The sequence below is a fragment of the Schistocerca americana genome, chromosome 3 (genome assembly GCF_021461395.2).
Source record: "Schistocerca americana isolate TAMUIC-IGC-003095 chromosome 3, iqSchAmer2.1, whole genome shotgun sequence".
In the NCBI taxonomy this organism is placed as follows: Eukaryota; Metazoa; Arthropoda; class Insecta; order Orthoptera; family Acrididae; genus Schistocerca; species Schistocerca americana.
This window is the reverse complement of record NC_060121.1, coordinates 949,451,206-949,473,493: the sequence shown is the minus strand read 5'-3', so window position 1 is coordinate 949,473,493 and position 22,288 is coordinate 949,451,206. Positions and strand designations below refer to the sequence as shown.

The following is a 22,288-nucleotide window of genomic DNA, read 5'->3' as shown; positions in this document are numbered from 1 at the left end:
ATCGGATTTCAGAATTTTGTGAGCAGCCCCTGTTTAGCGCGCCGTCTATCTGCAAGTGTGTCCCACTTCAAGCTTTCTATGAGATTTGTAATGCTCTCGCGATGGCTAAATGTATCAGTCACGAATCTTGCCATTCTTCTTTGGACCTTCTCAATCTCTTGAATCAGACCCAACTGATAAGGGTCCCATACAGACAAACAATACTCTAAGACTGGATGAACTAACGTATTGTAAACTATTTCCTTTGTTGAAGGACTGCATCGCTTCAGGATTCCTAAGCCTGTCTCTCTTTCTCCACTACGAAAAGAACTATCAGTTCCAAAAGCTAGGTATTGTCTTTCACTGACTTTAAATGTTTATCATCAGTACTTGGAATTTCGTCTCTCGAAGGAGGTACAAGCTAGCCATTCTGTCTCCTTGTAGTTAAATAGTAGTTAGGTAACAATTACTATTCAATGGGACATAACATGGGCCGTTTAAAGTGCCCAGAATAATGATGATTCTTTCAGAATATAATGTGCGAGAGCAATCTCTGCTAAATACTATATTCCAACTAAAAACACCCTCATATAAGACTGATGCTAATTACTGTAAACATCAGCTCATTCTCTATTTTCTCCATATCCTCATTTACAAATATTTTGCAATTACTATTCTGTTCCTTGTTTTCTAATATTTCTTTCTCAATGGATCTTTTCATCTCTTTAAATAACTCATCAGCTTCAACTGTAAAAAAAAAAAAAAAAAAAGCAGTTCTACCTTTTTCATGTTCCATTATCTACAATCATGTTCAGAAAAAAACAGAACACCTTGAACGTTTACAGATAGGACATTCATATTCACAGGACATGTAAGTTAGTACGTTCTGCAGAAATGATTAGCATTTCAGTCACCTCGGTTGAGCATGTGTCCTGTTGCCTAGTAGGCACAGGGTTCACTATGCCTCCTGATAACCTGTTCCCTGCACGACAGCATCGACATTTATATGGTGTGAATGGCATCCTGTGGTATAGCCATCCATGCTGCATTCACCTGGTTACAAAGTTCACTTGTGGTGGTAGGCACTGAATCACAACACTGCATCCGCTGTTTCACCATATGCCACACATTTTCGATTGGAGACAAGGCTGGTAATCTGCTGGGCCAGGCAAAAGGCTGATGTCCTGTGACACCAGGAAGGCACGTGTACATGCAGCAACATGTGGTCATACATTGCCTTGCTGAAAAATGGCGTCTGGGTAATTGTGCAGAAAGGGTATTGCTAGGGGTTGCAGGATGTCATTCAAAATGGGTCACACTGGCCACAGTGCCCTGGACACACATTAACTGTGATTAATGGTTGTCCCCAATAACACCCCACACCATAAAGCCTTGAGTTGACGCTGTATAGCTTGGGCGAATGCAGCCACTGTGATGCCACTCCCCTGCCTCCGGTGAACCAAATACAGCCATTATTTTCACACAAACTGAACCTGGATTCGTCCAAAAACACTATCTGATGCGATTTCTATCCCCAGTGACATCTTTCCATGCACCACTACTGTCTAGTATGTTTCTGCACATTCATCAGAGGCAGATGGAGAAGCAGACGAAAGCAGACGACGCTCATGTAACCCATGTCACAATAAATGGTGACGGACTGTCATCCCTGATAGTGTACGATGTGTTACACTGTTGCACCCGAGCCGAGGAGGACACAGATCTGTCCTGCAATGCCATTTGGATGAGGTGTCAATCTTCTTGGGAGATGGTCTGGGTGGTGCGACTTCACCCATCTTGTTGCATTCTATGGTCTCCCATGAGCATTCTGCATACACCCATTGCACTGCCAAAACACTTTGTCCCACACGAGTAGCAATATCCCAGATAGATGCATCACATTCTCTCATGCCAGTAATGCACTCTCTTTTAAACTCATTTATTTGATAGTATGGTTCCAGCATACATCTGCGAGGAATCCTGCATGTCTGCTCATGTCACCCTGATCCATTACCTTCGGTTTGTAGCAACAACAAGAGCTGCAGGCACATTTTACCAGTAGGTGGTGTTGCACTGCAATATTGATGTTGACCCTGAACCCATGGGCTGATATGGTTCAAATGCTGATCATTTCTGCAGAACATACTAATGTACATATCCTGTGAATATGAATGTCCTATTTGTAGTCATTCACGTTGCCCTGTTTTTTGTGAACACGAGGGTACTTTTTTGTCTACCACTGATCAACTAATCACCATGCTTCATCTGAACTTCTGATTTACTTATTACCGAGCCTCTTTACTTTCTCTTGTCTAAACTTCTGTTTCCTTATTTTCGATGCAGTGGCTTCACGAGGTGGTAATACTCACCAATATCAGGGAAGTGATCCCTACTGTATAATTTCCTAGTGATTTCACTGCTGTTTGAACTTGCATTAATAACTTTCTTTTTATTTTGTATGACTACAGGTGTTCTCTTTCACCATAATAGAGTGCAAATAGCTGAAAATAAATTAAAAAAACAAATATATGAGGCATGTTTTAACTAAGCCATTGTTTGTGCTTATTTAAAATGCCTCGGTTCACTGAAAATCTCACCAAGTGTGAATTACATGCAAAGACTAATTTCTTATGCCCAGAAGAAATGAAAGCAGCTCAAAGTTGTCAGCACATTAATGACATGTATGGAGAAAACTACTAGCAAAAGAATGAGACGAAAATGTGGTTGAGTGTTTAAAAAAAAATCATCACATTCTATTCACAATGACGAGTAAAGTGGGTAACTATATATTATATATCTAAAAACACAGATGATGTGACTTACCGAACGAAAATGATGGCAGGTCAATAGACACACAAACAAACACAAACATACACACGAAATTCAAGCTTTCGCAACAAACTGTTGCCTCATCAGGAAAGAGGGAAGGAGAGGGAAAGACGAAAGGATGTGGGTTTTAAGGGAGAGGGTAAGGAGTCATTCCAATCCCGGGAGCGGAAAGACTTACCTTAGGGGGAAAAAAAAGGACAGGTATACACTCGCGCACACACACACACACACACACACACACACACACACACACACACACACATATATCCATCCGCACATACAGTCTGGGGTCTGTGTATGTGCGGATGGATATGTGTGTGTGTGTGTGTGTGTGTGTGTGTGTGTGTGTGTGTGTGTGTGTGTGCGCGAGTGTATACCTGTCCTTTTTTCCCCCTAAGGTAAGTCTTTCCGCTCCCGGGATTGGAATGACTCCTTACCCTCTCCCTTAAGACCCACATCCTTTCGTCTTTCCCTCTCCTTCCCTCTTTCCTGATGAGGCAACAGTTTGTTGCGAAAGCTTGAATTTCGTGTGTATGTTTGTGTTTGTTTGTGTGTCTATCGACCTGCCAGCACTTTCGTTCAGTAAGTCACATCATCTGTGTTTTTAGATATATTTTTCCCGCGTGGAATGTTTCCCTCTATTATATTCATAACTATATATTATGGTTGAACTGCTGAAAAGTGATGAAAAAGTTCTAGAAACAGGCTCTTTACAACTCCATCCTTATCTAATGAGTTTTTTCAAGTTTCAAGAAGATTTTTCCTTGAAATTATTACAGAACACTTAAATTAAAAGTTCAGATGAATTCGCAATTGCGAATAACGACTACCATCAGCTGTAGAATGGAATGACGGCAATGAAAATTTGTGCCAGACCGGGACTCGAACCCAGATTTCCCACTTACTGCGAGCGGTCGCCTTATTATTTAGCTATCCGTGCACGACTCATGGCCAGACCCAAACTTCCATATGTTGTCAAACATATGTTTACAATCTGTACTCGCACATCCATTATGTGTATTCCTGTACAGATCAGACATTGTGCTTGAAAGTTGCATGCCCGGTATCGGCAGATAAATATGATATTGCAGTGCCTGTGTTATTCTGATGATGATGCACTGCAGTGACAACAGCTATTATGAAACACATCAGATGAATTCACAATTGCGAATAATGACTACCATCAGCTGTAGAATGGAATGGTGACAATGAAAATTCTACAGCTCATGGTTCAAACCGACTGTGGTCATTGCAGTGCATCGTCATCAGAATAACACAGGCCCTGCAATATTGTATTTATCCGCCGATACCGGGCATGCAACTTTCAAGTACGTCTGATCTGTACAGGAATACACATAATGGATGTGTGAGTACAGATCAGAGATGTATGGTTGACATCATATGGAAGTTTGTCTGGCCATGAGTCATGCATAGATAGCCAAATGGTAAGGCGACTGCTTGCGATAAGTGGGAAATCCGGGTTCAAGTTCCCATTTTGCACAAATTTTCAGTGCCATCATTCCATTCTACAGCTGATAGTAGTCATTATTCGCAATTGTGAATTCATCTGATGTGTTTCGTAATGGCTGTGGTTCCCGCAGTGCATCGTCATCAGAATAACAGGTACTGCAATATCATAAATTACCAGAAGTTGTGTTCCCAGTTGGTACCAAAACTGCTAAATGAGGCGCATAAAACAAATTGTGTAGCAAGGTTTTGTATTTCCTTGAGTGCTACAGTAATGAAAGTGATGAATTTTTCATGCCTAATTGTCACTGGAGAAGAAATATGGGTGGTTCATGTTACATAACAACTGAAACAGCTGTCCATGAAATGGAACGGAAGTATTCAGCATCACCCCAGAAAGTGGATTTCAAGTACCCAATTTCTGCCCCAAAACTCATACGCACTGTATTTTGCGAATGGCAAGGGATGTAGCTTGCATCAAGGTAACACAATTAATTCAAAGACATATTCTGAGGCCTTAACTAAACTGCTTTGAGCAATCCAAAATAAAAAGTGTGACAAGCTAAGTAAAGGGATTTACTTCCTTCACGATTTGTTCCCACATAGAGTTAAATGGACACAAAATATCATCGATTCATATGGCTGGGAACAATTCAACCTCCCTCTATACAGCCCTGACTTTGCACCCAGTAACTACCACTTGTGCTTGCACTTACAACTGAAAAAACATTTAGGTGGTCAGCACCAGCATGGTGAGATCAAACTGGTCATTCTGCTTAGCAAATTAGGCAGTAGATTTTTATGTGAATGGAATTCAGAAATTAGTTGTTCATAGTGATAGTGCCTTAATATTGGTAGAAATCATGTTTAATAACAGATTAACATACAGGCATTTGTGTAGTAATAAAACAGTTTAAAAATATATTTGTGTTTAATATAAAACTACTACTTACTATAAAAAAAGACATCTTAATAAACTAACATGAACATCATCAAATATTATAAATTACCTCCAAATTTGAAAAAACAGAGGCAACAAGTGAACCAGCAAGACCACGTAAGCTGTAGAAGTCCCTCCCCATGCTCGGACCAGCGTATCCCAGGATATGGTAACAAGTATCATGGACATTGCTGAGGAAGTGCTGCATACGGTCCAGAGGTGTGTACGAACGTTGCCAAGAGCCTGCTGCAGTTCGATCCAGCACAGAGTCTGAGCCCGTGGGGCACGGACTGCCCATGCCTAACAGGTTGTTTCGTTCCACTGACAACATCGCGTGAGCGTTTCGGTAGCCCTGCACACCCATAGTGAAGAAGATAGCTGTTACAGTGTTTACATAAGGTATATAAAAACATCAAATGAAAAATTTGGAACAACAAAATGTGGAAAGATAAAAAGCAATGGCTACATATAAAGTGACTGTGCAAACATTAATCTGGCTGGCACTCTTATAACGAAGTTAAACAACAGATAATCCAGGTCACAATAATAATAATAATAATAATAATAATATGACAGGATAGACTGCTGCTCACCATACAGAGGAGATGTTGTGTTGAAGCACTGCTACATCTTCATGGTTTCAGTTGGATACAAAGAACCTTCTCTGTGATGTCTACGTAACATCTACATTTGTACTCCTCAAGTCACTGTACAATGGGTAGCAAAGAGTAGATTGTGTACTAAACTAATCATCCCCCTGCCCCTTCCTATTCCATTTATGGACAGTAAAATAAAGGTGAAGCTGCCCTCCCAATCTAAAGGTCTGAAACTTCCTGGCAGATTAAAACTGTGTCCCGGACCGAGACTCAAACTCGGGACCTTTGCCTTTTGTGCTCTACTTCCTAAGCTACCCAAGCAAAGCTCATGCCCCCTGATCACAACTTTACTTCTGCCAGTACATCGTCTCCTACCTTCCTAACTTCACAGAAGCTCTCCTGTGAACCTAGCAGAACTAGCACTCCTGGAAGAAAGGATATTGTGGAGACATGGCTTGGTCGCAGCCTGGGGGATGTTTCCAGAATGAGATTTTCACTCTGCAGTGAAGTGTGCACTGATATGAAACTTCCTGGCCAATTAAAACTGTGTGCCGGACCGATAGCACTTGCCCACGAAAGGCAAAGGTCCCGACTTTGAGTCTCGGTCCGGTACACAGTTTTAATCTGCCATGAAGTTTCATATCAGCGCACACTCTGCTGCAGAGTGAATTTCTCATTCTAGAAACATCCCCTGGGCTGTGGCTAAGCCATGTCTTCGCAATGTCCTTTCTTCCAAGAGTGCTAGTTCTGCTAGGTTCACAGGAGAGCTTCTGTGAAGTTTGAAAGATAAGAGATGAGGTACTGGCAGAAGTAAAGCTGCAATGAGGGGGCATGAGTCATGCTTGGGTAGCTCAGAAGGTAGAGCACTTGCCTGTGAAAGGCAAAGGTCCCGAGTTCGAGTCTTGGTCTGGCACACAGTTTTAATCTGTCAGAAAGTTTCATATCAGCACACACTCCACTGCAGAGTAAAAATCTCATTCTGGAATCTACAGGTTTGTTTGAACACCACAGTGCTTTAATTTGCAGGTTGTATGCATTTGCCTTCATCTTTAAACTGATTTACCACATCAGTTATAATGGGACATGCAATTTATGTGGCCTCCAAACTACATTGGCATTTCCTGAGGTGAAAGACATACTAAATGACAAAAAAACATGGCAGAACCAACTGAGGATTGAATGCCAGCACTTTGGATCTGTAGTGTGTCACTTACGCACTGAACTACACAGCAATATTCTCATGTATGGTATGCAGAACAAAAGACTGCCAGAATCTTTGCTTTGTTCTTAAATTTCTTAAGTTTGGGCATCACAGTCATTATACAAAATGTTGGAGGAAGCAATAGGTTTCTTGATCCATTTTGGACATGGACTCACAGAATTTTGTGAGTAAGACACTCCATAATGCACAATCTCTCTTGCAATGTCTCCCACTTCAGTTCATTAATCACTCTCATAACACCATCACACTAACCAAGCAATCACAAATTACCACTCTGATTAAGCAATCTGGTGACAAACTCATCAAGCAATGACAAATCATCACTCTGATTAAGCAATCTGGTGACAAACTCATACACATAAAGAGTGGAGTCTTTGAAAACTGTGATACACATACGAAAGTGTAAATAACAAGAGTAAGAAACTTCACTAAGATGCAACACGCAAGAGAAAGACGTAAAATTCACAGATACATTTTTCTGTCACACTGACATTACAATGAAAGTTCTTCAATTGCCAAATAAAACCCAGAAGATGAAGCTGTTCTTTGAAATGTACATTGCTGAACAAAATGCAATATTGACAGTAGAAGCACTTTATTACCAGATTTTTTTGTTCATTTCACTTTCTCAGTTTTGCCAAAAATTGCTAACACGAAATTAAGATGCCCTATTTCAACAGCAGCAATGAAATAAGTTTGCTGTCATTCGTAACATATAAGAAGCAAGGTATGCCCCTTATTCAAGGTAGGAAACAAAATGGGTAAATGGGAAGAAAGGAAAGAGAGAGAATTTTTATAATATTAATCACCAGCACATATCCTCCAGACTTTACAAAAAATGGCTCTGAGCACTATGGGAGTTAACATCTGAGGTCATCAGTCCCATAGAACTTAGAACTACTTAAACCTCACTAACCTAAGGACATCATATGATAATTAAATAGATACCCTAGCTGCAAACAGGCGTTGATATACTTCACTGGAGACATGTTGAAAATGTGTGTCCCGACCGGGACTCGAACCCGGGATCTCCTGCTTACATGGCAGACGCTCTATCCATCTGAGCCACCGAGGGCACAGAGGATAGTGCGTCTGCAGGGACTTATCCCTTGCACGCTCCCCGTGAGATTCACATTCCCAACATGTCCACACCACTACATTCGTAGTGCGCCTAATAGATGTTTCTAGCAAAGCTGCATGGTCATCCACGGTAACTGTTCTTTCGGGAACAGATACTACTGTCATATATAGTCTAAGGACATCACACACATCCGTGCCTGAGGCACGATTCGAACCTGCGACCATACCAGTCACGTGGTTCCGCACTGAAGCACGCAGAACTGTTCGGCCACAGCAGCCGGCTCCAGACGTTACACTAAAAGTGAAAACTGATTACTGGTTCCATTTTCAGCATGGTGTTTTACATCTATAAGTGACTGATGATATTCAATGCTCTCACTGTTTGAACTCTTAATAATCATTCATCATCTGCACATTCTGTGAGTGATGATCTTTGACACAATCAGTGCCTGTACTCCAGAGTTGTGACAGCATATTGATGATCACAGTAGCATGTGAAGTGGACCAAATCAATTTTCAAAATGTTACAAGAGCGGTCACAGCTGGAACAGCTCGCTGAAAACAGGAATCCGTACAAACACCAATAGTTGAAATACATGCTAAAAACTGAACTGATAATCCTGTTGAATATCCAGAAATTTATGCTACTTAAGACCTTTTTGGAATAACAAATGTTGCTGAAGTTCTCGCGCAGTGCATCATATAACCCTGAAACTTTGCACATATAACCCTGAAACTCTGCTATACGAGGGGTGTTTGAAAAGTCCATGCAAAAATAAAAACTACTTACGTGTTTGCGGTAAACCTTTTTTATTTTTCGACAGTCTCCTTTTAGACTTATACACTTTGTCCAACGCTGTTCTAATCTGTTGATCTATTCCGAATAATAGGAATTGTCCAAGTCTGCAAAATAGCTATTAGTTGCTGCAATCACCTCCTCGTTTGAATAAAATCTTTGTCCCGCAAGCCATTTTTTCAAACAACTGCTGAGGTGTGTGCTGGTGCATTGTCATGATGGAAAAGGACTTTTTTTTTCAGTCCATTCGCCGGTGTTTTTCTTGCAGCTCGGTTTTCAAACAGTCCAATAACAATGTATAATATGCACCTGTAATAGTTTTACCCTTTTCCAGATAGTCGGTGAGGATTATTGCTTATGAATCCCAAAAGACAGTCGCCATAACTTTTCCAGCCAAAGGAATGGTCTTCGCCTTTTGTCGTGCTGATTCTCCTTTGGTAACCCATTGTTTAGTTTGTTCTTTGGTCTCAGGAGTATAGTAATGTATCCATGTTTCATCCACAGTGACAAAGTGATGCTTAAAGTCCTGCGGATTCTTTCTGAACAGCTGCAAACCATCCTTGCAACACTTCACACGATTCTGTTTTTGGTCAAGCGTGAGCAATCGCAGAACCCATCTCACGGATAGCTTTCTCATGTCCAAATGCTTATGCAAAATATTATGTACCCATTCATTCGAGATGCCCACAGCACTAGCAATCTCATGTACCTAAACTCTTCTGTCACCCATCACTATATCATGGATTTTATCAATGATTTCTGGAATCATAACCTCCACAGGGCGTCCAAAATGTTCAGCATCACTTGTGCCCATAGGGCCACTCTGAAAATTTTGAAACCACTTGTAAACAGTTCTAATCGAAGGTGCAGAGCCACCGTAATGTTTATCAAGCTTCTCTTTCGTCTCCTGAGGCATTTTGCCATTCATAAAGTAATATTTAATCACCAAATGAAATTCTTTTTCATCCATTTTTTGACAATCACTCAACTTCCTTGATTCAAACGAATGCCAAACACAAAGAAATAGACTAATATGGCTGAAACTTGGTGTGCGTTCTTTCCAAAGATGCTACTAACTAAACATGACCTCGATACGTGCCAGTGGTGCCATCTCTTGGACTTTCCAGAGACTTTTCAAATGCCCCTCGTATTTCAGTGGGTCAGGTTTTCTTCACTTTCAAACTATATTGACTGTCCACTTAACATCAAGACAGGAGGTAAACAATCTTTCTTCTTGTTTCTTTTTTTTCTCACTATACTCCAACAACCAACCCAGTAGTCTTCACCACTTACAAGCACCATCTTAAATCCCTCTTCCAGGATCTGACCAAACTGACTATGCCTGTTGCCACATCATAGCACAGAAAAATGGAATCAACAATCTTGGACACGTCAAAGTCTGGGTGCAAGTAACAGCGTGCAGAATTACATACCAACAAAATATTATTACAATGCTGACATTTCTAATAATTACAGAAACCAATGTACGGAAGCCATTATTGTGAAACCACCCACGCACACAGTAAAACCACACAAAAAAAAAAATGGTGATGCTTGCCTTGTTAAAGTTATTTCAGTAGCTACCATCTCACCCCTTCCCCCAAAGACATCACCCTGTCATCCAGCACCAGCACCAACAGCAACACACACACACACACACACACACACACACACACACACACACACACAGAGAGAGAGAGAGAGAGAGAGAGAGAGAGAGAGAGAGAAGGAGGGGATGGCGACAGAAGAAGTTATGTCAGTTACATCACTAGTGATGACTAATTTTTCAGTGAAATGTGAGAATCGAAGTGGAAAGAATTTTGGTCATCTGCTCTCACCACACATGGACATCATAAATACTGACTCATGGGCACATAGTTGACTATTTGCATCTCTTCTGTCAAAGATACCTGTGATCCCTTGTATAAAAAATGAGGACAAATAGCTGCTCATGTGCAGATGAATGTCAGTGGTGCCTATGCACGCTTGAAAGATAATGCTTTTGCACTGTCCCTCGCTTACCTTCAGGTGAGCAGTTATCTGCCCTAGATTTCTACCTGCCTAGATCTTTTGTCTGTTGATTTCAGCCTGAAATTGCCAAGGAGAAACCTGTATCTCAGGTAAAGCCATTAAAGCACATTAAGAAAAGCACCGTCTTAGGTATTGCCTTAAAACATTTTAAACAGAGCAGTATATAAACACGCATTTCATGTTATTATAAAAAAAACTAACAATACTGTTTAATTCTTCATAACTGCAAAAGACAGCAATATGATTTGGTAACATAACATTTCTCACCTCTGACAGCAGAGCCAGTGCTTCTGGCGTCCACAGCATGTTGAAAACACGAATCAGCATCAGTAAATTTGGAAGTAAGGGAATTAAATGGGGGGCAGCAGGATTCCGACATATTGGGTTTCCGGCTTCTGTGTATCCTACAACAAATCCTCCCCGAGCCGCACGATCAGGGTCCTCTGGCCACATGCATCGTTTCACCACAGCCATGAACAGATGAATGCAGAACAGAATGTGTGATCTGTTCTGACCTGCACAAGTAATACCACAAAAAACAATACATTATGTGACCTGCACAAGTGATACCACAAAAAAAAAACATTATGCTATCATAATAAAACAATTATATTATGCATACAACAGCAGCTGCTAGTAATATAAACTTTTAATAAAAAGGTCCAAATCACAATGATTTAATACAGAGGGTAAATCAAATATAAACAGGGTTTCTACTAATAATAAAATTGTAAAATCATTGTGTGTGTCTGTCTGAATACACCAATCTCCAAAAAAACTAAATGATTTTCGTGAAGTTTTCACAGGTAACTTGAGTGTTACTTTGGGCAATATATACTCTCTTTTTCATCAAAATTGGATCATGGGTGAAAAAAAAAAGGATATCGTGGTTTAAAGATTTATCTAAAACTGTCACGTCTGTCTGTTTGAACATGCTAATCTCCAAAATTTAATTAGTTATGTTTGCGCGCGTGTGTGTGTGTGTGTGTGTGTGTGTGTGTGTGTGTTGCCGAATTCCAGTTAAAGCCTTTTTGGCCGAATGCTTATTCGTTTGACAGTCTTTTTGTTGTGCCTATCTACAACTCAGCATCCCTGCTATGTTGTGAGTAGCAATCTATACTTCTCATAATAGCATGGGCTATAGCTAACTGAAAACTAAAAGCCAAACATAATTTTTCTATTTATGGATTCTTCCATTACTCTTTGGTACAACAATTCCATATCTAACGCTGAATAACAAGTACATTGTTTTTGTTCTACTGATCAGTAGAGCAAAAACAATGTACTTGTTATACATTCTTAAATAATTTTTTCTATATAGCTTCCTACTTTGCAAATACATTTTTCCAGTGATAACAAAGTTTTTTTTTTAATTTTTTTTTTTTTTTATTCCAGCATCATAGAACGAAGCTGGTTGTTTCAGGACCCAAATGCACATGAATTTCTCCATGCCTTGCTACCTACAAACCATTGCCCTCCTACAGATTCTTCAAGCAGACCAAACAAATGAAAATAGCAGTGTGACGGGTCCGTAGGGAGAATTATCAAGTTGAGTCTTGTGCATTTCTTCAGGTTTCAAGACCACTAAGAGTTGCAGTATTGTGGCCAGGTTTAGTCATGGAGAAGGATGAGCTCTCAAATTGGTTGGTCTTATCTTTTGGCACCAATATACAGCCATCACCTTGTTCAACAACTTGCAACAGTAAGCAACAATGACTGTATGTCGCACGTGCAAAAAAAAAAAAGCTTCACCAGTTGAAGAAAATGGCTGAAATAACTTTGCCAGCTGACAGTCAAGTCTCGGATTTTACTGAGGTGAGGAGGTGGGGATGGGCAGGGGGGAGGGGAGGGGAGGAGGGGAGGGGAGGGGAGGAGAGGGGAGGGGGAGGGGAGTGGGGGAAGAGGGGTAGGGGAGGGAAGATGGGGGAGGGGGAGGGGAGGGGAGTGGGGGAAGAGGGGGAGGGGAGGGAAGAGGGGGAGGGGAGGGGAGGGGGGAGAGGGGGGAGGAGAGGGGAGGGGGAGGGAGGGAGGGGAGGAGAGGGGAGGAGAGGGGAGGAGAGGGGAGGAGAGGGTAGGGGAGTGGGGGAAGAGGGGTAGGGGAGGGAAGATGGGGGAGGGGAGTGGGGGAAGAGGGGGAGTGGGGGAAGAGGGGGAGGGGAGGGAAGAGGGGGAGGGGAGGGAAGAGGGGGAGGGGAGGGAAGAGGGGGAGGGGAGGGAAGAGGGGGAGGGGAGGAGAGGGGAGGGGAGGGAAGAGGGGGAGGGGAGGGAAGAGGGGGAGGGGAGGAGAGGGGAGGGGAGGAGAGGGGAGGGGAGGAGAGGGGAGGGGAGGAGAGGATAGGGGGGAGGGAGGGGAGGGAAGATGGGGGAGGAGGAGGGGAGAGGGGGAAGAGGGGGAGGGGAGGGAAGAGGGGAGGGGAGGGGAGAGGAGGAGGGGAGTGTCAAGAGTAGTGGGAGAAGTGATGTGGACAGAAGAGGACAGGAAAAGGCAAGGTGAGACAGTGGAAAACAGTATAGAAGAGGCTTAGGCCAGGAGGATTGCGAGAGTACAAGGTATGTTGGAGAACTGTCTCTCCAGACAATTCCCATTTGCTTAGATCAGAGAAACTTGTGCTGGAAGGGAGTATCCAAATGACCTGTGTAGTCAAGCAGCTGCTGAAGTCATTTGTGTTGAGATGTGCAGCAAGCGCCAACCGGATCGTCAAGATTGTGGTTTTCCAGTTTGCAGAGGCCATTCATGTGAGTAGACAGTTGGTTACTTGTGATTCTCATATAGAATGCTGTACAGTAATTTCAGCAGAGCGGATGTATAATATGGCTGCTTTCACCTACAGCCCTGCCTTTTATTGGGCAGGAGGTGATGAATGGATGTACAGGACAGGTCTTGCATCTGGAGGTTCTATATGGGGTTTTGATAGGCCACTGTCAGTGGGTGTGAAGCAAAGAAATGTTTTCACTGCAAAAATCTAGTCAAGGAAAGAAGGTCCTTTACAAGTCCAACATAGTTGAAATTAGGCCTGTACAAAGTACTGAGACTTCTGCAGGGGTCAAAGTTTTCACAGGAAGAGTGACAACAGTGTTATAGGATGGCTGTTCAGTCGCAGTGTGTTTCACAGAAGGTGGAGGAAGCTTTTAAGAATATGGCACACAGAGTGCATCAGCACGGCAGCATGATCAGTGAACTATGATGGGTTGATAGGGAGGGGTGGGTGTTGGATCAGAGCGGTAGGCTGTTTCTTGGCTACAGGTAGTCCCATGCAGGACTCTCCAGCATATCCTGCACTCTCACAATCCCCTTGTCCTAAATCTCCCCTAACCTGTTCCCACGGCCTCATCTTATCTTTTCCCTTGTCTGTCCACTCCTCCTTCCAACTTCATCTTTCTCTTTGTTCCCCCTCCCTTTCCCCCTCTCTGTCTTCCTACATCTCTCGGCACTCTTCCTGTCTTGTACAGCCACTGAATCATTATCCAAAGCCCTGCCTCTCTCTTGCCAACCTGTGCTCGTCTCCTTCCCCAAACCCTCCCTGCCTTCACCAGCTCAAGCAACTGCTTTTAATAATCAAGTCTCAATAACCGTAGCCATGGGACAGTTTGTTTGGGTGGTTGTGTGTGTTAAAGAGTGTACAGAAAGAATCAGTTCTCAAAATGTAGTGTGACTGCTGTTTTGCTTTGTGTGTTCCTGTGCTCCACATCGATCTGATGTAGGTGGTGAGTGGTTGCCTTTTCCTCATTTTATGTATTTTTCCATCCAGGTATTTCCATTATTATTCTGTCAATGATAAAGTATTCTTATTTACAGTTTTTTCCCTTGATATGACCAAAGTTGTACTTTTACAGCTAAGCAATGTCAGGAAATAGGTGAATAAACTTAATTCAGTAAAACATATTAAATTACAGCAATTTGGACCGTTCTAATAAAATTATCATAAATATTCATCAAAGAGCTGTTATAAAGCAAACTGGTAATAGGTACGATAGAAGAAATGAAGAAATTCTGCTCTCCATAAGAAAATATTACATGAGATCGTTGAAGAAAATATGCAAAAAAACCTGACTGGTGCAGGCAAAGAAGCCTTTTGAAGAAAAATGTTTCAAATACTGTGCTACAAATAACTATATGGAAGTGGTACACTGATTGCTGAAATGTAGAAACTCGCAGCATCTGAAATTTGGTGCCACAGAAAACTATGAGAATGTAGAAGTTGGAAAACATATATCTGGTACTAGGCAATGGATACAGCATGTAGAAAGAAAATAATAAGGTAGAGAAAGAAATGAAACACTGCAACAAATCTTTAACAAAATTCTATACTAACATATCGTGATTCAGAAAAGTACTAGGCAGAAGGAATAAAACTCATACTGACAGACAAGGAAAATCAATCATGAGAAAAATATATCATGCGTACCATCTTTGAAACATACCATTTACATCATCACAACTCGGTTCAACAGGAGGGCGATCAAGGCCAACAAATGCCATAAACTCCTTAGGACCTTTAAAAGCCTCTTGGCCCAAAGTATGCCACTGTTCAACACCAGGTGCAATAATTTCCCCCACAAACCTTGTCTGACGTTCATATTCACAGAAATGATTGCTTATTAGCAGTAATGCCTCCTGAAATAAATCAGGTGCACTAAAATTAGCCACAACAGTGCAACAAGGTTTACTGACTACAAAAAAGATATGTTCATTTACATGACATCAACACATCCCATACAAAAGGCTTTGTCCTCAATGATTGATGACATTTGTAAAATAAAGAAAGCTGAATAATTTTAAAATTAAGGAAATATACCTGCTACCATTGCAACTCATTTTTCTTTCAACTGATCATTCATTCTTTTTTTTATCAAGTTATGTATTTATGCATCTCGATTCTTCCTAGATACATTTTACTTAATTCACCGTACATGGTTTTACAGATGTAAACTGTGCTTAACCTACTACTGCTGACCCATAAGAATGAACAAAAGCAGAGAACAATAGCATCTTTTTTTTTAAATTTTAGTTTATGGATTCATAAAGTTTTTGTGTGACTCTAACAAAATTTTCTTTCCATTCCCTTACTTCATTTATTGTCTCTGTCCTAAAATTTCCATTATCATAATTTTTCTTAAAGAATATCTTGTTAGACAGTAACTTAGTACCAATTGCCATAATTCTTATGTAACGGAAATTTCAGAATGGTGACAACATACAGAAAATGAGGACAGATAAATCCTAATTGGCACAGAAGAGCCTCATTTCACAATTATGACGGACAAATAAATAACACAAAGGACTGAAATTATGAACTGCTGTACTGTAACAGATCTAAGGTGTATAATCAATGCCAGTTTTGTTTGGAAAGATCCAGTAGTACCTAGAGTAATTATGCTCCAGTAAATATGCAAAGTTATTCACGTTATGATTATACTGTTGAAATCAGAAAAATCTAGTAATATTAAATACACATCAGAAACTTGATAAACAAGCAAACACAATAAAACTTTTTTGGGTCTGTGACTACGTTACCATGCCATTATAAAAGTGGTATAGAAAGTTCTGACAGAACGAAGGGGGGAAGGGGGGAGGGGGGGGGGGATCTCATACCAACTGAGATACTACTGCAAGTTGCCTCCATCACTGTTGTATATTGACTACTGGACCAGTGACACTTTCACATGTTACATAGTGTTATTTCACCCTGTTCCTGGAGGTATATAAGATCAAGGATGATGTAGACTATAAAGTGCAAGAACTGGCAGTGACCATATATACAGCAATAGAGGTGTTGATACCTATCAGAAGAGGTCATCCTGGAGTAGTACCTTGCGTCTGGATGGATGCACTGCGGATATTAAGATGAGAAACATGAGGAATGAGGGAGCTGTATCATAGCAGAATAACCCAAGAAGACAGAATAATTACAGAAAACACAAATGGAACGATGGAAACATTTTGTGGAGACTAACTTGGAAACCAAAACCTGGGGAACACTATAAAAAACAGTCTATGAGAAAGCATAATCACCAACTGTCTCATCCATCTCAAAAGAAATGATGGAATAGTAGCAGTATGCAGGGTACAGTCAGCTGCCCTGCTAATCAAAACTGCATCCTGACACTGAAGAAAAAGACGACACAAAAGAGCGTTGTCGATTATGAACAATTTTATGGGAAGATTATAGGAATAAAACGCTTACGCACCCCTTTACACACAAAAAATTTATGCAGATAATTTTAAGTTTGAAAAAGAAAAGGACAGGATGGGGTCCCCACCTGAGTAATACAAGCCTTAAATGACCAATTATCTATCTACCTGTGTGAACTGTACAATGCATGTGTCTTGAAAGGAATGATCCCTGCACTGTGGAAGAATGCTGAGACAGGCGTTATTAGTAAAAGGCCAAAACAAGGTTCCTATGATACCCAAATTTTACTACCACATTATGGAAATGACAGATTGCTACTCAGCACATTGAGAAGGCAATGCGTCACAGACAAGCACAACGAAAAAGATAGCTAAAATCTTAAGCTTTCAGATTAAGTATTTCCTTGAAACAGAAAACACACAACATTCACTCAAGCACTACTCACACACACGTGACCACTGTCTGTGTGCGGAGCTCACAGTCGACTAGGCCACCACAGTGGAAAGCAAGAGTTGCGAAATAAACTGCTAACCTTACCAGTGCCTTTATTGACAAACAGTATTCTATCCAGTTCACCCACAAATGTAACTCCCGTGCCATCTCCCCCTCTGCCACCAGTAAACCTGTTAACTAGCCCTGATTAGCATGCCTCTGATAACCCAGTATCAACCTTGCCTTGAAAAGTTCACCACATCCTTCAGCAGGGCTTTGGTTACCTCCTGTTGAGTCTAGAAATGAGAGATATCCTACCTACATCACCCACAGTAGTATTCCACCATCCACCCAACCTACAAAATATCCCTGCCCATCCCTGCTCCTATCCTGTTCCTCATGGGTCTTCTCTTGTGGTCTCCACCTCCAACCACACTTCCTCTCTCTCCACCCCCATGCAAGCATTCTCTCTCTCTCTCTCTCTCTCTCTCTCTCTCTCTCTCTCTCTCTCTCCCCCCCTTTCCCACCCCTCTCCCCTTCTTTCTTCCCTCTCCACTTTTCTTTCCCTTTCTACTTCCTCCCCCTTCTCTATTATGTACTCTACTCCCTGAACACCTTTCATATCACTGTGCACCCAATAAGTCATCTGTTGAAGGACCTGCCTTAGATTACCCAGCTACACCCTCCTTGCTACATGCTCCTTGCCTTGTGCATCCTCCCCTACCCCTACCCACTTCCACTTACTCAGGCAACTGCTCTCAATAACCAGTAATCAAGTCAGTCTCATCACACCACGGGCATGTGTGTTTTGATGACTAGATGTGTGTAAGTGTGTGTGTGTGTGTGTGTGTGTGGTGTGTGTGTGTGTGTGTGTGTGTGTGTGTACTTTTGCTAGAGAAAGGAAATGAGCTCAAAAGTTAGTGAAGTATTATTTTCTGTTGCGTGTTTACATATGCAGCACGGATGTCAACTATAGAAGAGCCTTTCCTTATTTTATGTATTATAAAATAAAATTAGACACTGCAACTATTAGAATAGTAGTAACGAGATATTTAGGGATATTCCTGGATGAACATTGTAATTTTGCACATCATATAGAGGAGACAGGCAGAAAAGGTACAAATGTAATGCACAAAACTATAACCACTGCAAATAGTCAATTTCGACTTACCTTGAAAACAAACAGAGCATACCACCAATCTACTTAGCAGCAGTTGTAGGATGTGGTACAAGCTTTTGGGTTCATAGATTGCAGCTTGTGAGGCTAGCTATATTTGTCAGAAGAGTTCAAAGAGAAGTGATTAATGGGCACCTATTGCACTGCCCTGAATGATGCATTGTTAGTAATCCTAGGGATATGCCCACTGGACTTGGATATGAGGGAAATGGGAGCCCTTTATTGGTTGAAGAAAGACAGTCAAATGGAAGTACGAGGACGGAACTAAGGCTAATACAAAAAAGTTAATACACGATCACATATTGCAAATGTGGTAAAATGAATTGTTGGACACTTCAAGAACATGCAAGAGAACATATGAATTTCTTCCTAATACCATAGAGAGAGACTAAAAATGAGATTTCTTCACCTGTCAAGCAGCCTAATACAACTCCCAATCAGTCATGGGCCATATGTGGCATATTTGCATAAAATCAACATCCAGATTAATGATAGTTGTGCCTGCAGCTTTGTGGGCACTCCAGAGCACACTTTCTGGGTCTGTTCACTCTACAAAGATGTAGCAGGTAATCGTTATCAGGCATTACAGATGGTGGATCTCAAAGCAGCATTGAGAAACAAGTCACCTAGAACACACTGGATGATACTGCAGTCACAGTATCCAGGAAGGCCAAGGATGACTTCATGAGGCATTTCATCACAGGCCAGGATGCTGCCATTCTAACAAGACAATACAAAGTGATCACTGAAGCATAGATTCTAAGGCATTACTGTGAACTATGGAATTGGTTGTTACAGTGGAAATGCTGCTGCCCTATGCCCAAGGATTTCAGCAGACAATGGCTGTTGATTGGTGTAGTGGGAAAATGAATCCAGTAGCAGAACCAACCACCCACAGTTTAGATGCATCCTAATAAATTAACACAAACAGGACAGAATTATAGCACCAACTGTAGTATTAATAGCTGGTTAATTATTTAAGATGTTTATAGTAGTTTTGTATTGGTAGAAAATAGTTGTATTAGCATTTTTTGCAGTATTAGCATTATTTAATGTTTATAAGTACAAGCAATAAATAATCTATGTATAAATTTTGTATTATCCACAAAAAATGTTAGTTGTATGGTCTATGTTAGCTTCCTATAAAATAGGCTGCAATGGTGAACAATAAATAATATAACAACAAAAATTCAATTACATTATATTGTCAATAAATAAGATCCAAATGTAGCACAGGCCCAATAGCAAATAAATCATCCTCATGATGGCTATTTGAACAGTGGCCAATATGTTGGTCTATGTAACATGCAACAGATGACAAAATGGTTACGCACAAGAAAAAGAGTTTTATTCAAGATGTCAATGGCCACAGAAACTGATTTTCACATATGCACAAAGTAGTTACTGTCTCTTCTTAGCCACTGAAATCAACAAAATTAAATATCAAGTCTTTGGCAACAGCAATTCCAATGTAATGGTAGCCCACATAGTAGTTAATATTATTAAATCTGTAAGTCAAGGAAGATCTTTCTAAACTCATAGTCAGGAGATGTTCAGAGTGTGAGGAGCAGAGCCTCATTATGTAACAATGGTGAGAGAATAGGGAAGGCAGCAGGGGATCTTTCTTTTCATATTATCACTTGTCAAAAACTCAAGTTCATATCACAAACCGCTTACGATATATATTTAAATACTGGGGAAGCAATGCTCTGTATCATACAAAAATAACCAGAAAACAACTGTCCATACAACAGAATGCCCACTTCCCCGTCACTCAGCATGTGTGATTCAATAATGAATCCTGCATAAATCAACTCAGTGTTTAGTATCTGTCAGGATGACAGCCAGGGATGTTATGTAACTATTCAGATTTGAGCCCAAACGCTTACCTGTAGCAGCACCTTCTCTAGACGTGACAATTGTGAAGGGTCGTTATTCAAACCCTCAACTGTGCCATGAATTCTTTCAAACACAGGTAGCAACAGCAGTGGATACTTATGCCCTATTTTTACCATAAGGCTAGCAGCATGTCGGCGAACATTTTTCACAGCACGGCTGCGGCTGTCCTTAGCCTGACCTGGCACACCAAAAACTAGGGCTCCAAATATTTTGTCAAGCACTCGCGGCAGGAGTGCTGCACCTTCACCAGGTGCACCCATGCTCAGAAATACAAACAGTGCTGAGATGCAGGATAGCAGGACCGACAGCAAGAGCGGGTCTGTGGGTTCATACGCCAAGCACAACTCCAAGAGATGGAGACCTGAACTGACACTTGGCCTCTCCTGGCACACCAGTATTCGGCTCAGAATACTCTCAAGAACCTGGAACAAACAGCAGAATTTGCTTTAGTGAAAAGTTGTTAATGTGCAACTTCAGGTGGTTATTGAAGAAATAAAAACAACTACAGTAGGTTAAGCAGAACACTTGCTTAGTCATGAAGTACCATTGGTTATTAATGGACTGTAGCTGCCATTCATAATTACAACAAAGTAATGTAATCTGTAGAAACACAAACATTAGATCTACAAGTCTCCTCTCCAAAATGTACAACATATTCATTACAATTATCATCAACTGCATAGAATGTGGGGAAGGCTACACCAGTTTTCAATCAAGCAAAAGATAGGCTGGACTAAGAAGTGGAAATAAAACAATGAACCACTTGCAAGTATGAATTACTACTTTTTTGTTTTCATATATTTGAGAATTTCATTTCAGTTTTACAAAGTATGCAATATTGTGCAATTAAAACAACTAGTGACTTTTGAAAGTTCAACAAGGGGGCCAGGACATGACAACTTGTCCAGGTAACACCAATAATGAGCCTGCTCCTCCCTCCTGTGCAACTAATAGGTCAGCAAGCACAGTGCACGCTGTTGCCACCTCGTCAGTAAACAGCAGTTTGTGCAGGCAAGCACCCACTCTTCTGTGTACCTCTGCTCTAATTGTGTATGACTCTGTGAACTTGTGTTATCATATTAATGTTATTTTGGCAGCAGTGCAACACTTTTCAAGGTGAGGCTCGTCATAAAAGAGATCATCTGAGAACATGTTCACTGGCTTCAAAGGTATCAAGTGTTAAGAGGAGACACCTAATCTGTGGGCAAGGCTGCAAATTTGTGTGCTCTGTGTTCAAGTGCTTTGAACTGGAGCATAATTTTGCGTGGGTCTAATTTTAGGGGTTTCGAAAATGGTGTACAGAACAACTGTTGTACTGAATATTCATAGGTACATGATGCTGCGAATCGGAAAACAGAAAGAAAAAAAACGCAACATGAAGCAATGAAGTGTCACCAGGTCGTTCTCACTTGGAAACACCAGACAATAAAATAAATTATGATAGACAGATAATCTACAAGGGTGCGATCCAGAAGGGTGCAAAATACAGATGAGTGTACAGTCATTATCAACCCAAGGAGCATCCTACAGAAACACGTTTATTATTGTTATCATCATCAAAGATGCAGAGTTACTTAATGGGAGTAAGCTGTCTCTTCGAAACAGGCTTCAAGAGACATATCTAAAAGAAAAGACACCACATATATATAATTAAGGCAAAGACAGCTAATGATCTGCTCAGTGCAGGTGCACACAAGGCTCGAACT

At 41.1% G+C, this 22,288-nt stretch overlaps 1 protein-coding gene and 1 non-coding gene across 2 annotated transcripts in view; both read right to left on the bottom strand.

Moving 5' to 3' along the window:
* The window catches only part of LOC124607247 (exportin-5), a 193,846-nt gene that overhangs the window by 76,726 nt on the left and 94,832 nt on the right, over positions 1 to 22,288 (bottom strand). The window contains exons 9-12 of the mRNA XM_047139523.1: positions 20,573 to 21,004; positions 15,363 to 15,555; positions 11,208 to 11,455; positions 5,286 to 5,567 (exon numbers count right to left, since the gene is read on the bottom strand). Coding sequence (XP_046995479.1) covers positions 5,286 to 5,567; positions 11,208 to 11,455; positions 15,363 to 15,555; positions 20,573 to 21,004 — 1,155 coding nt within the window. The remainder of the gene's footprint in view (positions 1 to 5,285; positions 5,568 to 11,207; positions 11,456 to 15,362; positions 15,556 to 20,572; positions 21,005 to 22,288) is intronic.
* On the bottom strand, positions 8,035 to 8,109 carry Trnat-ugu. The gene has a single exon. It is a non-coding gene; the product is annotated as a tRNA-Thr (tRNA).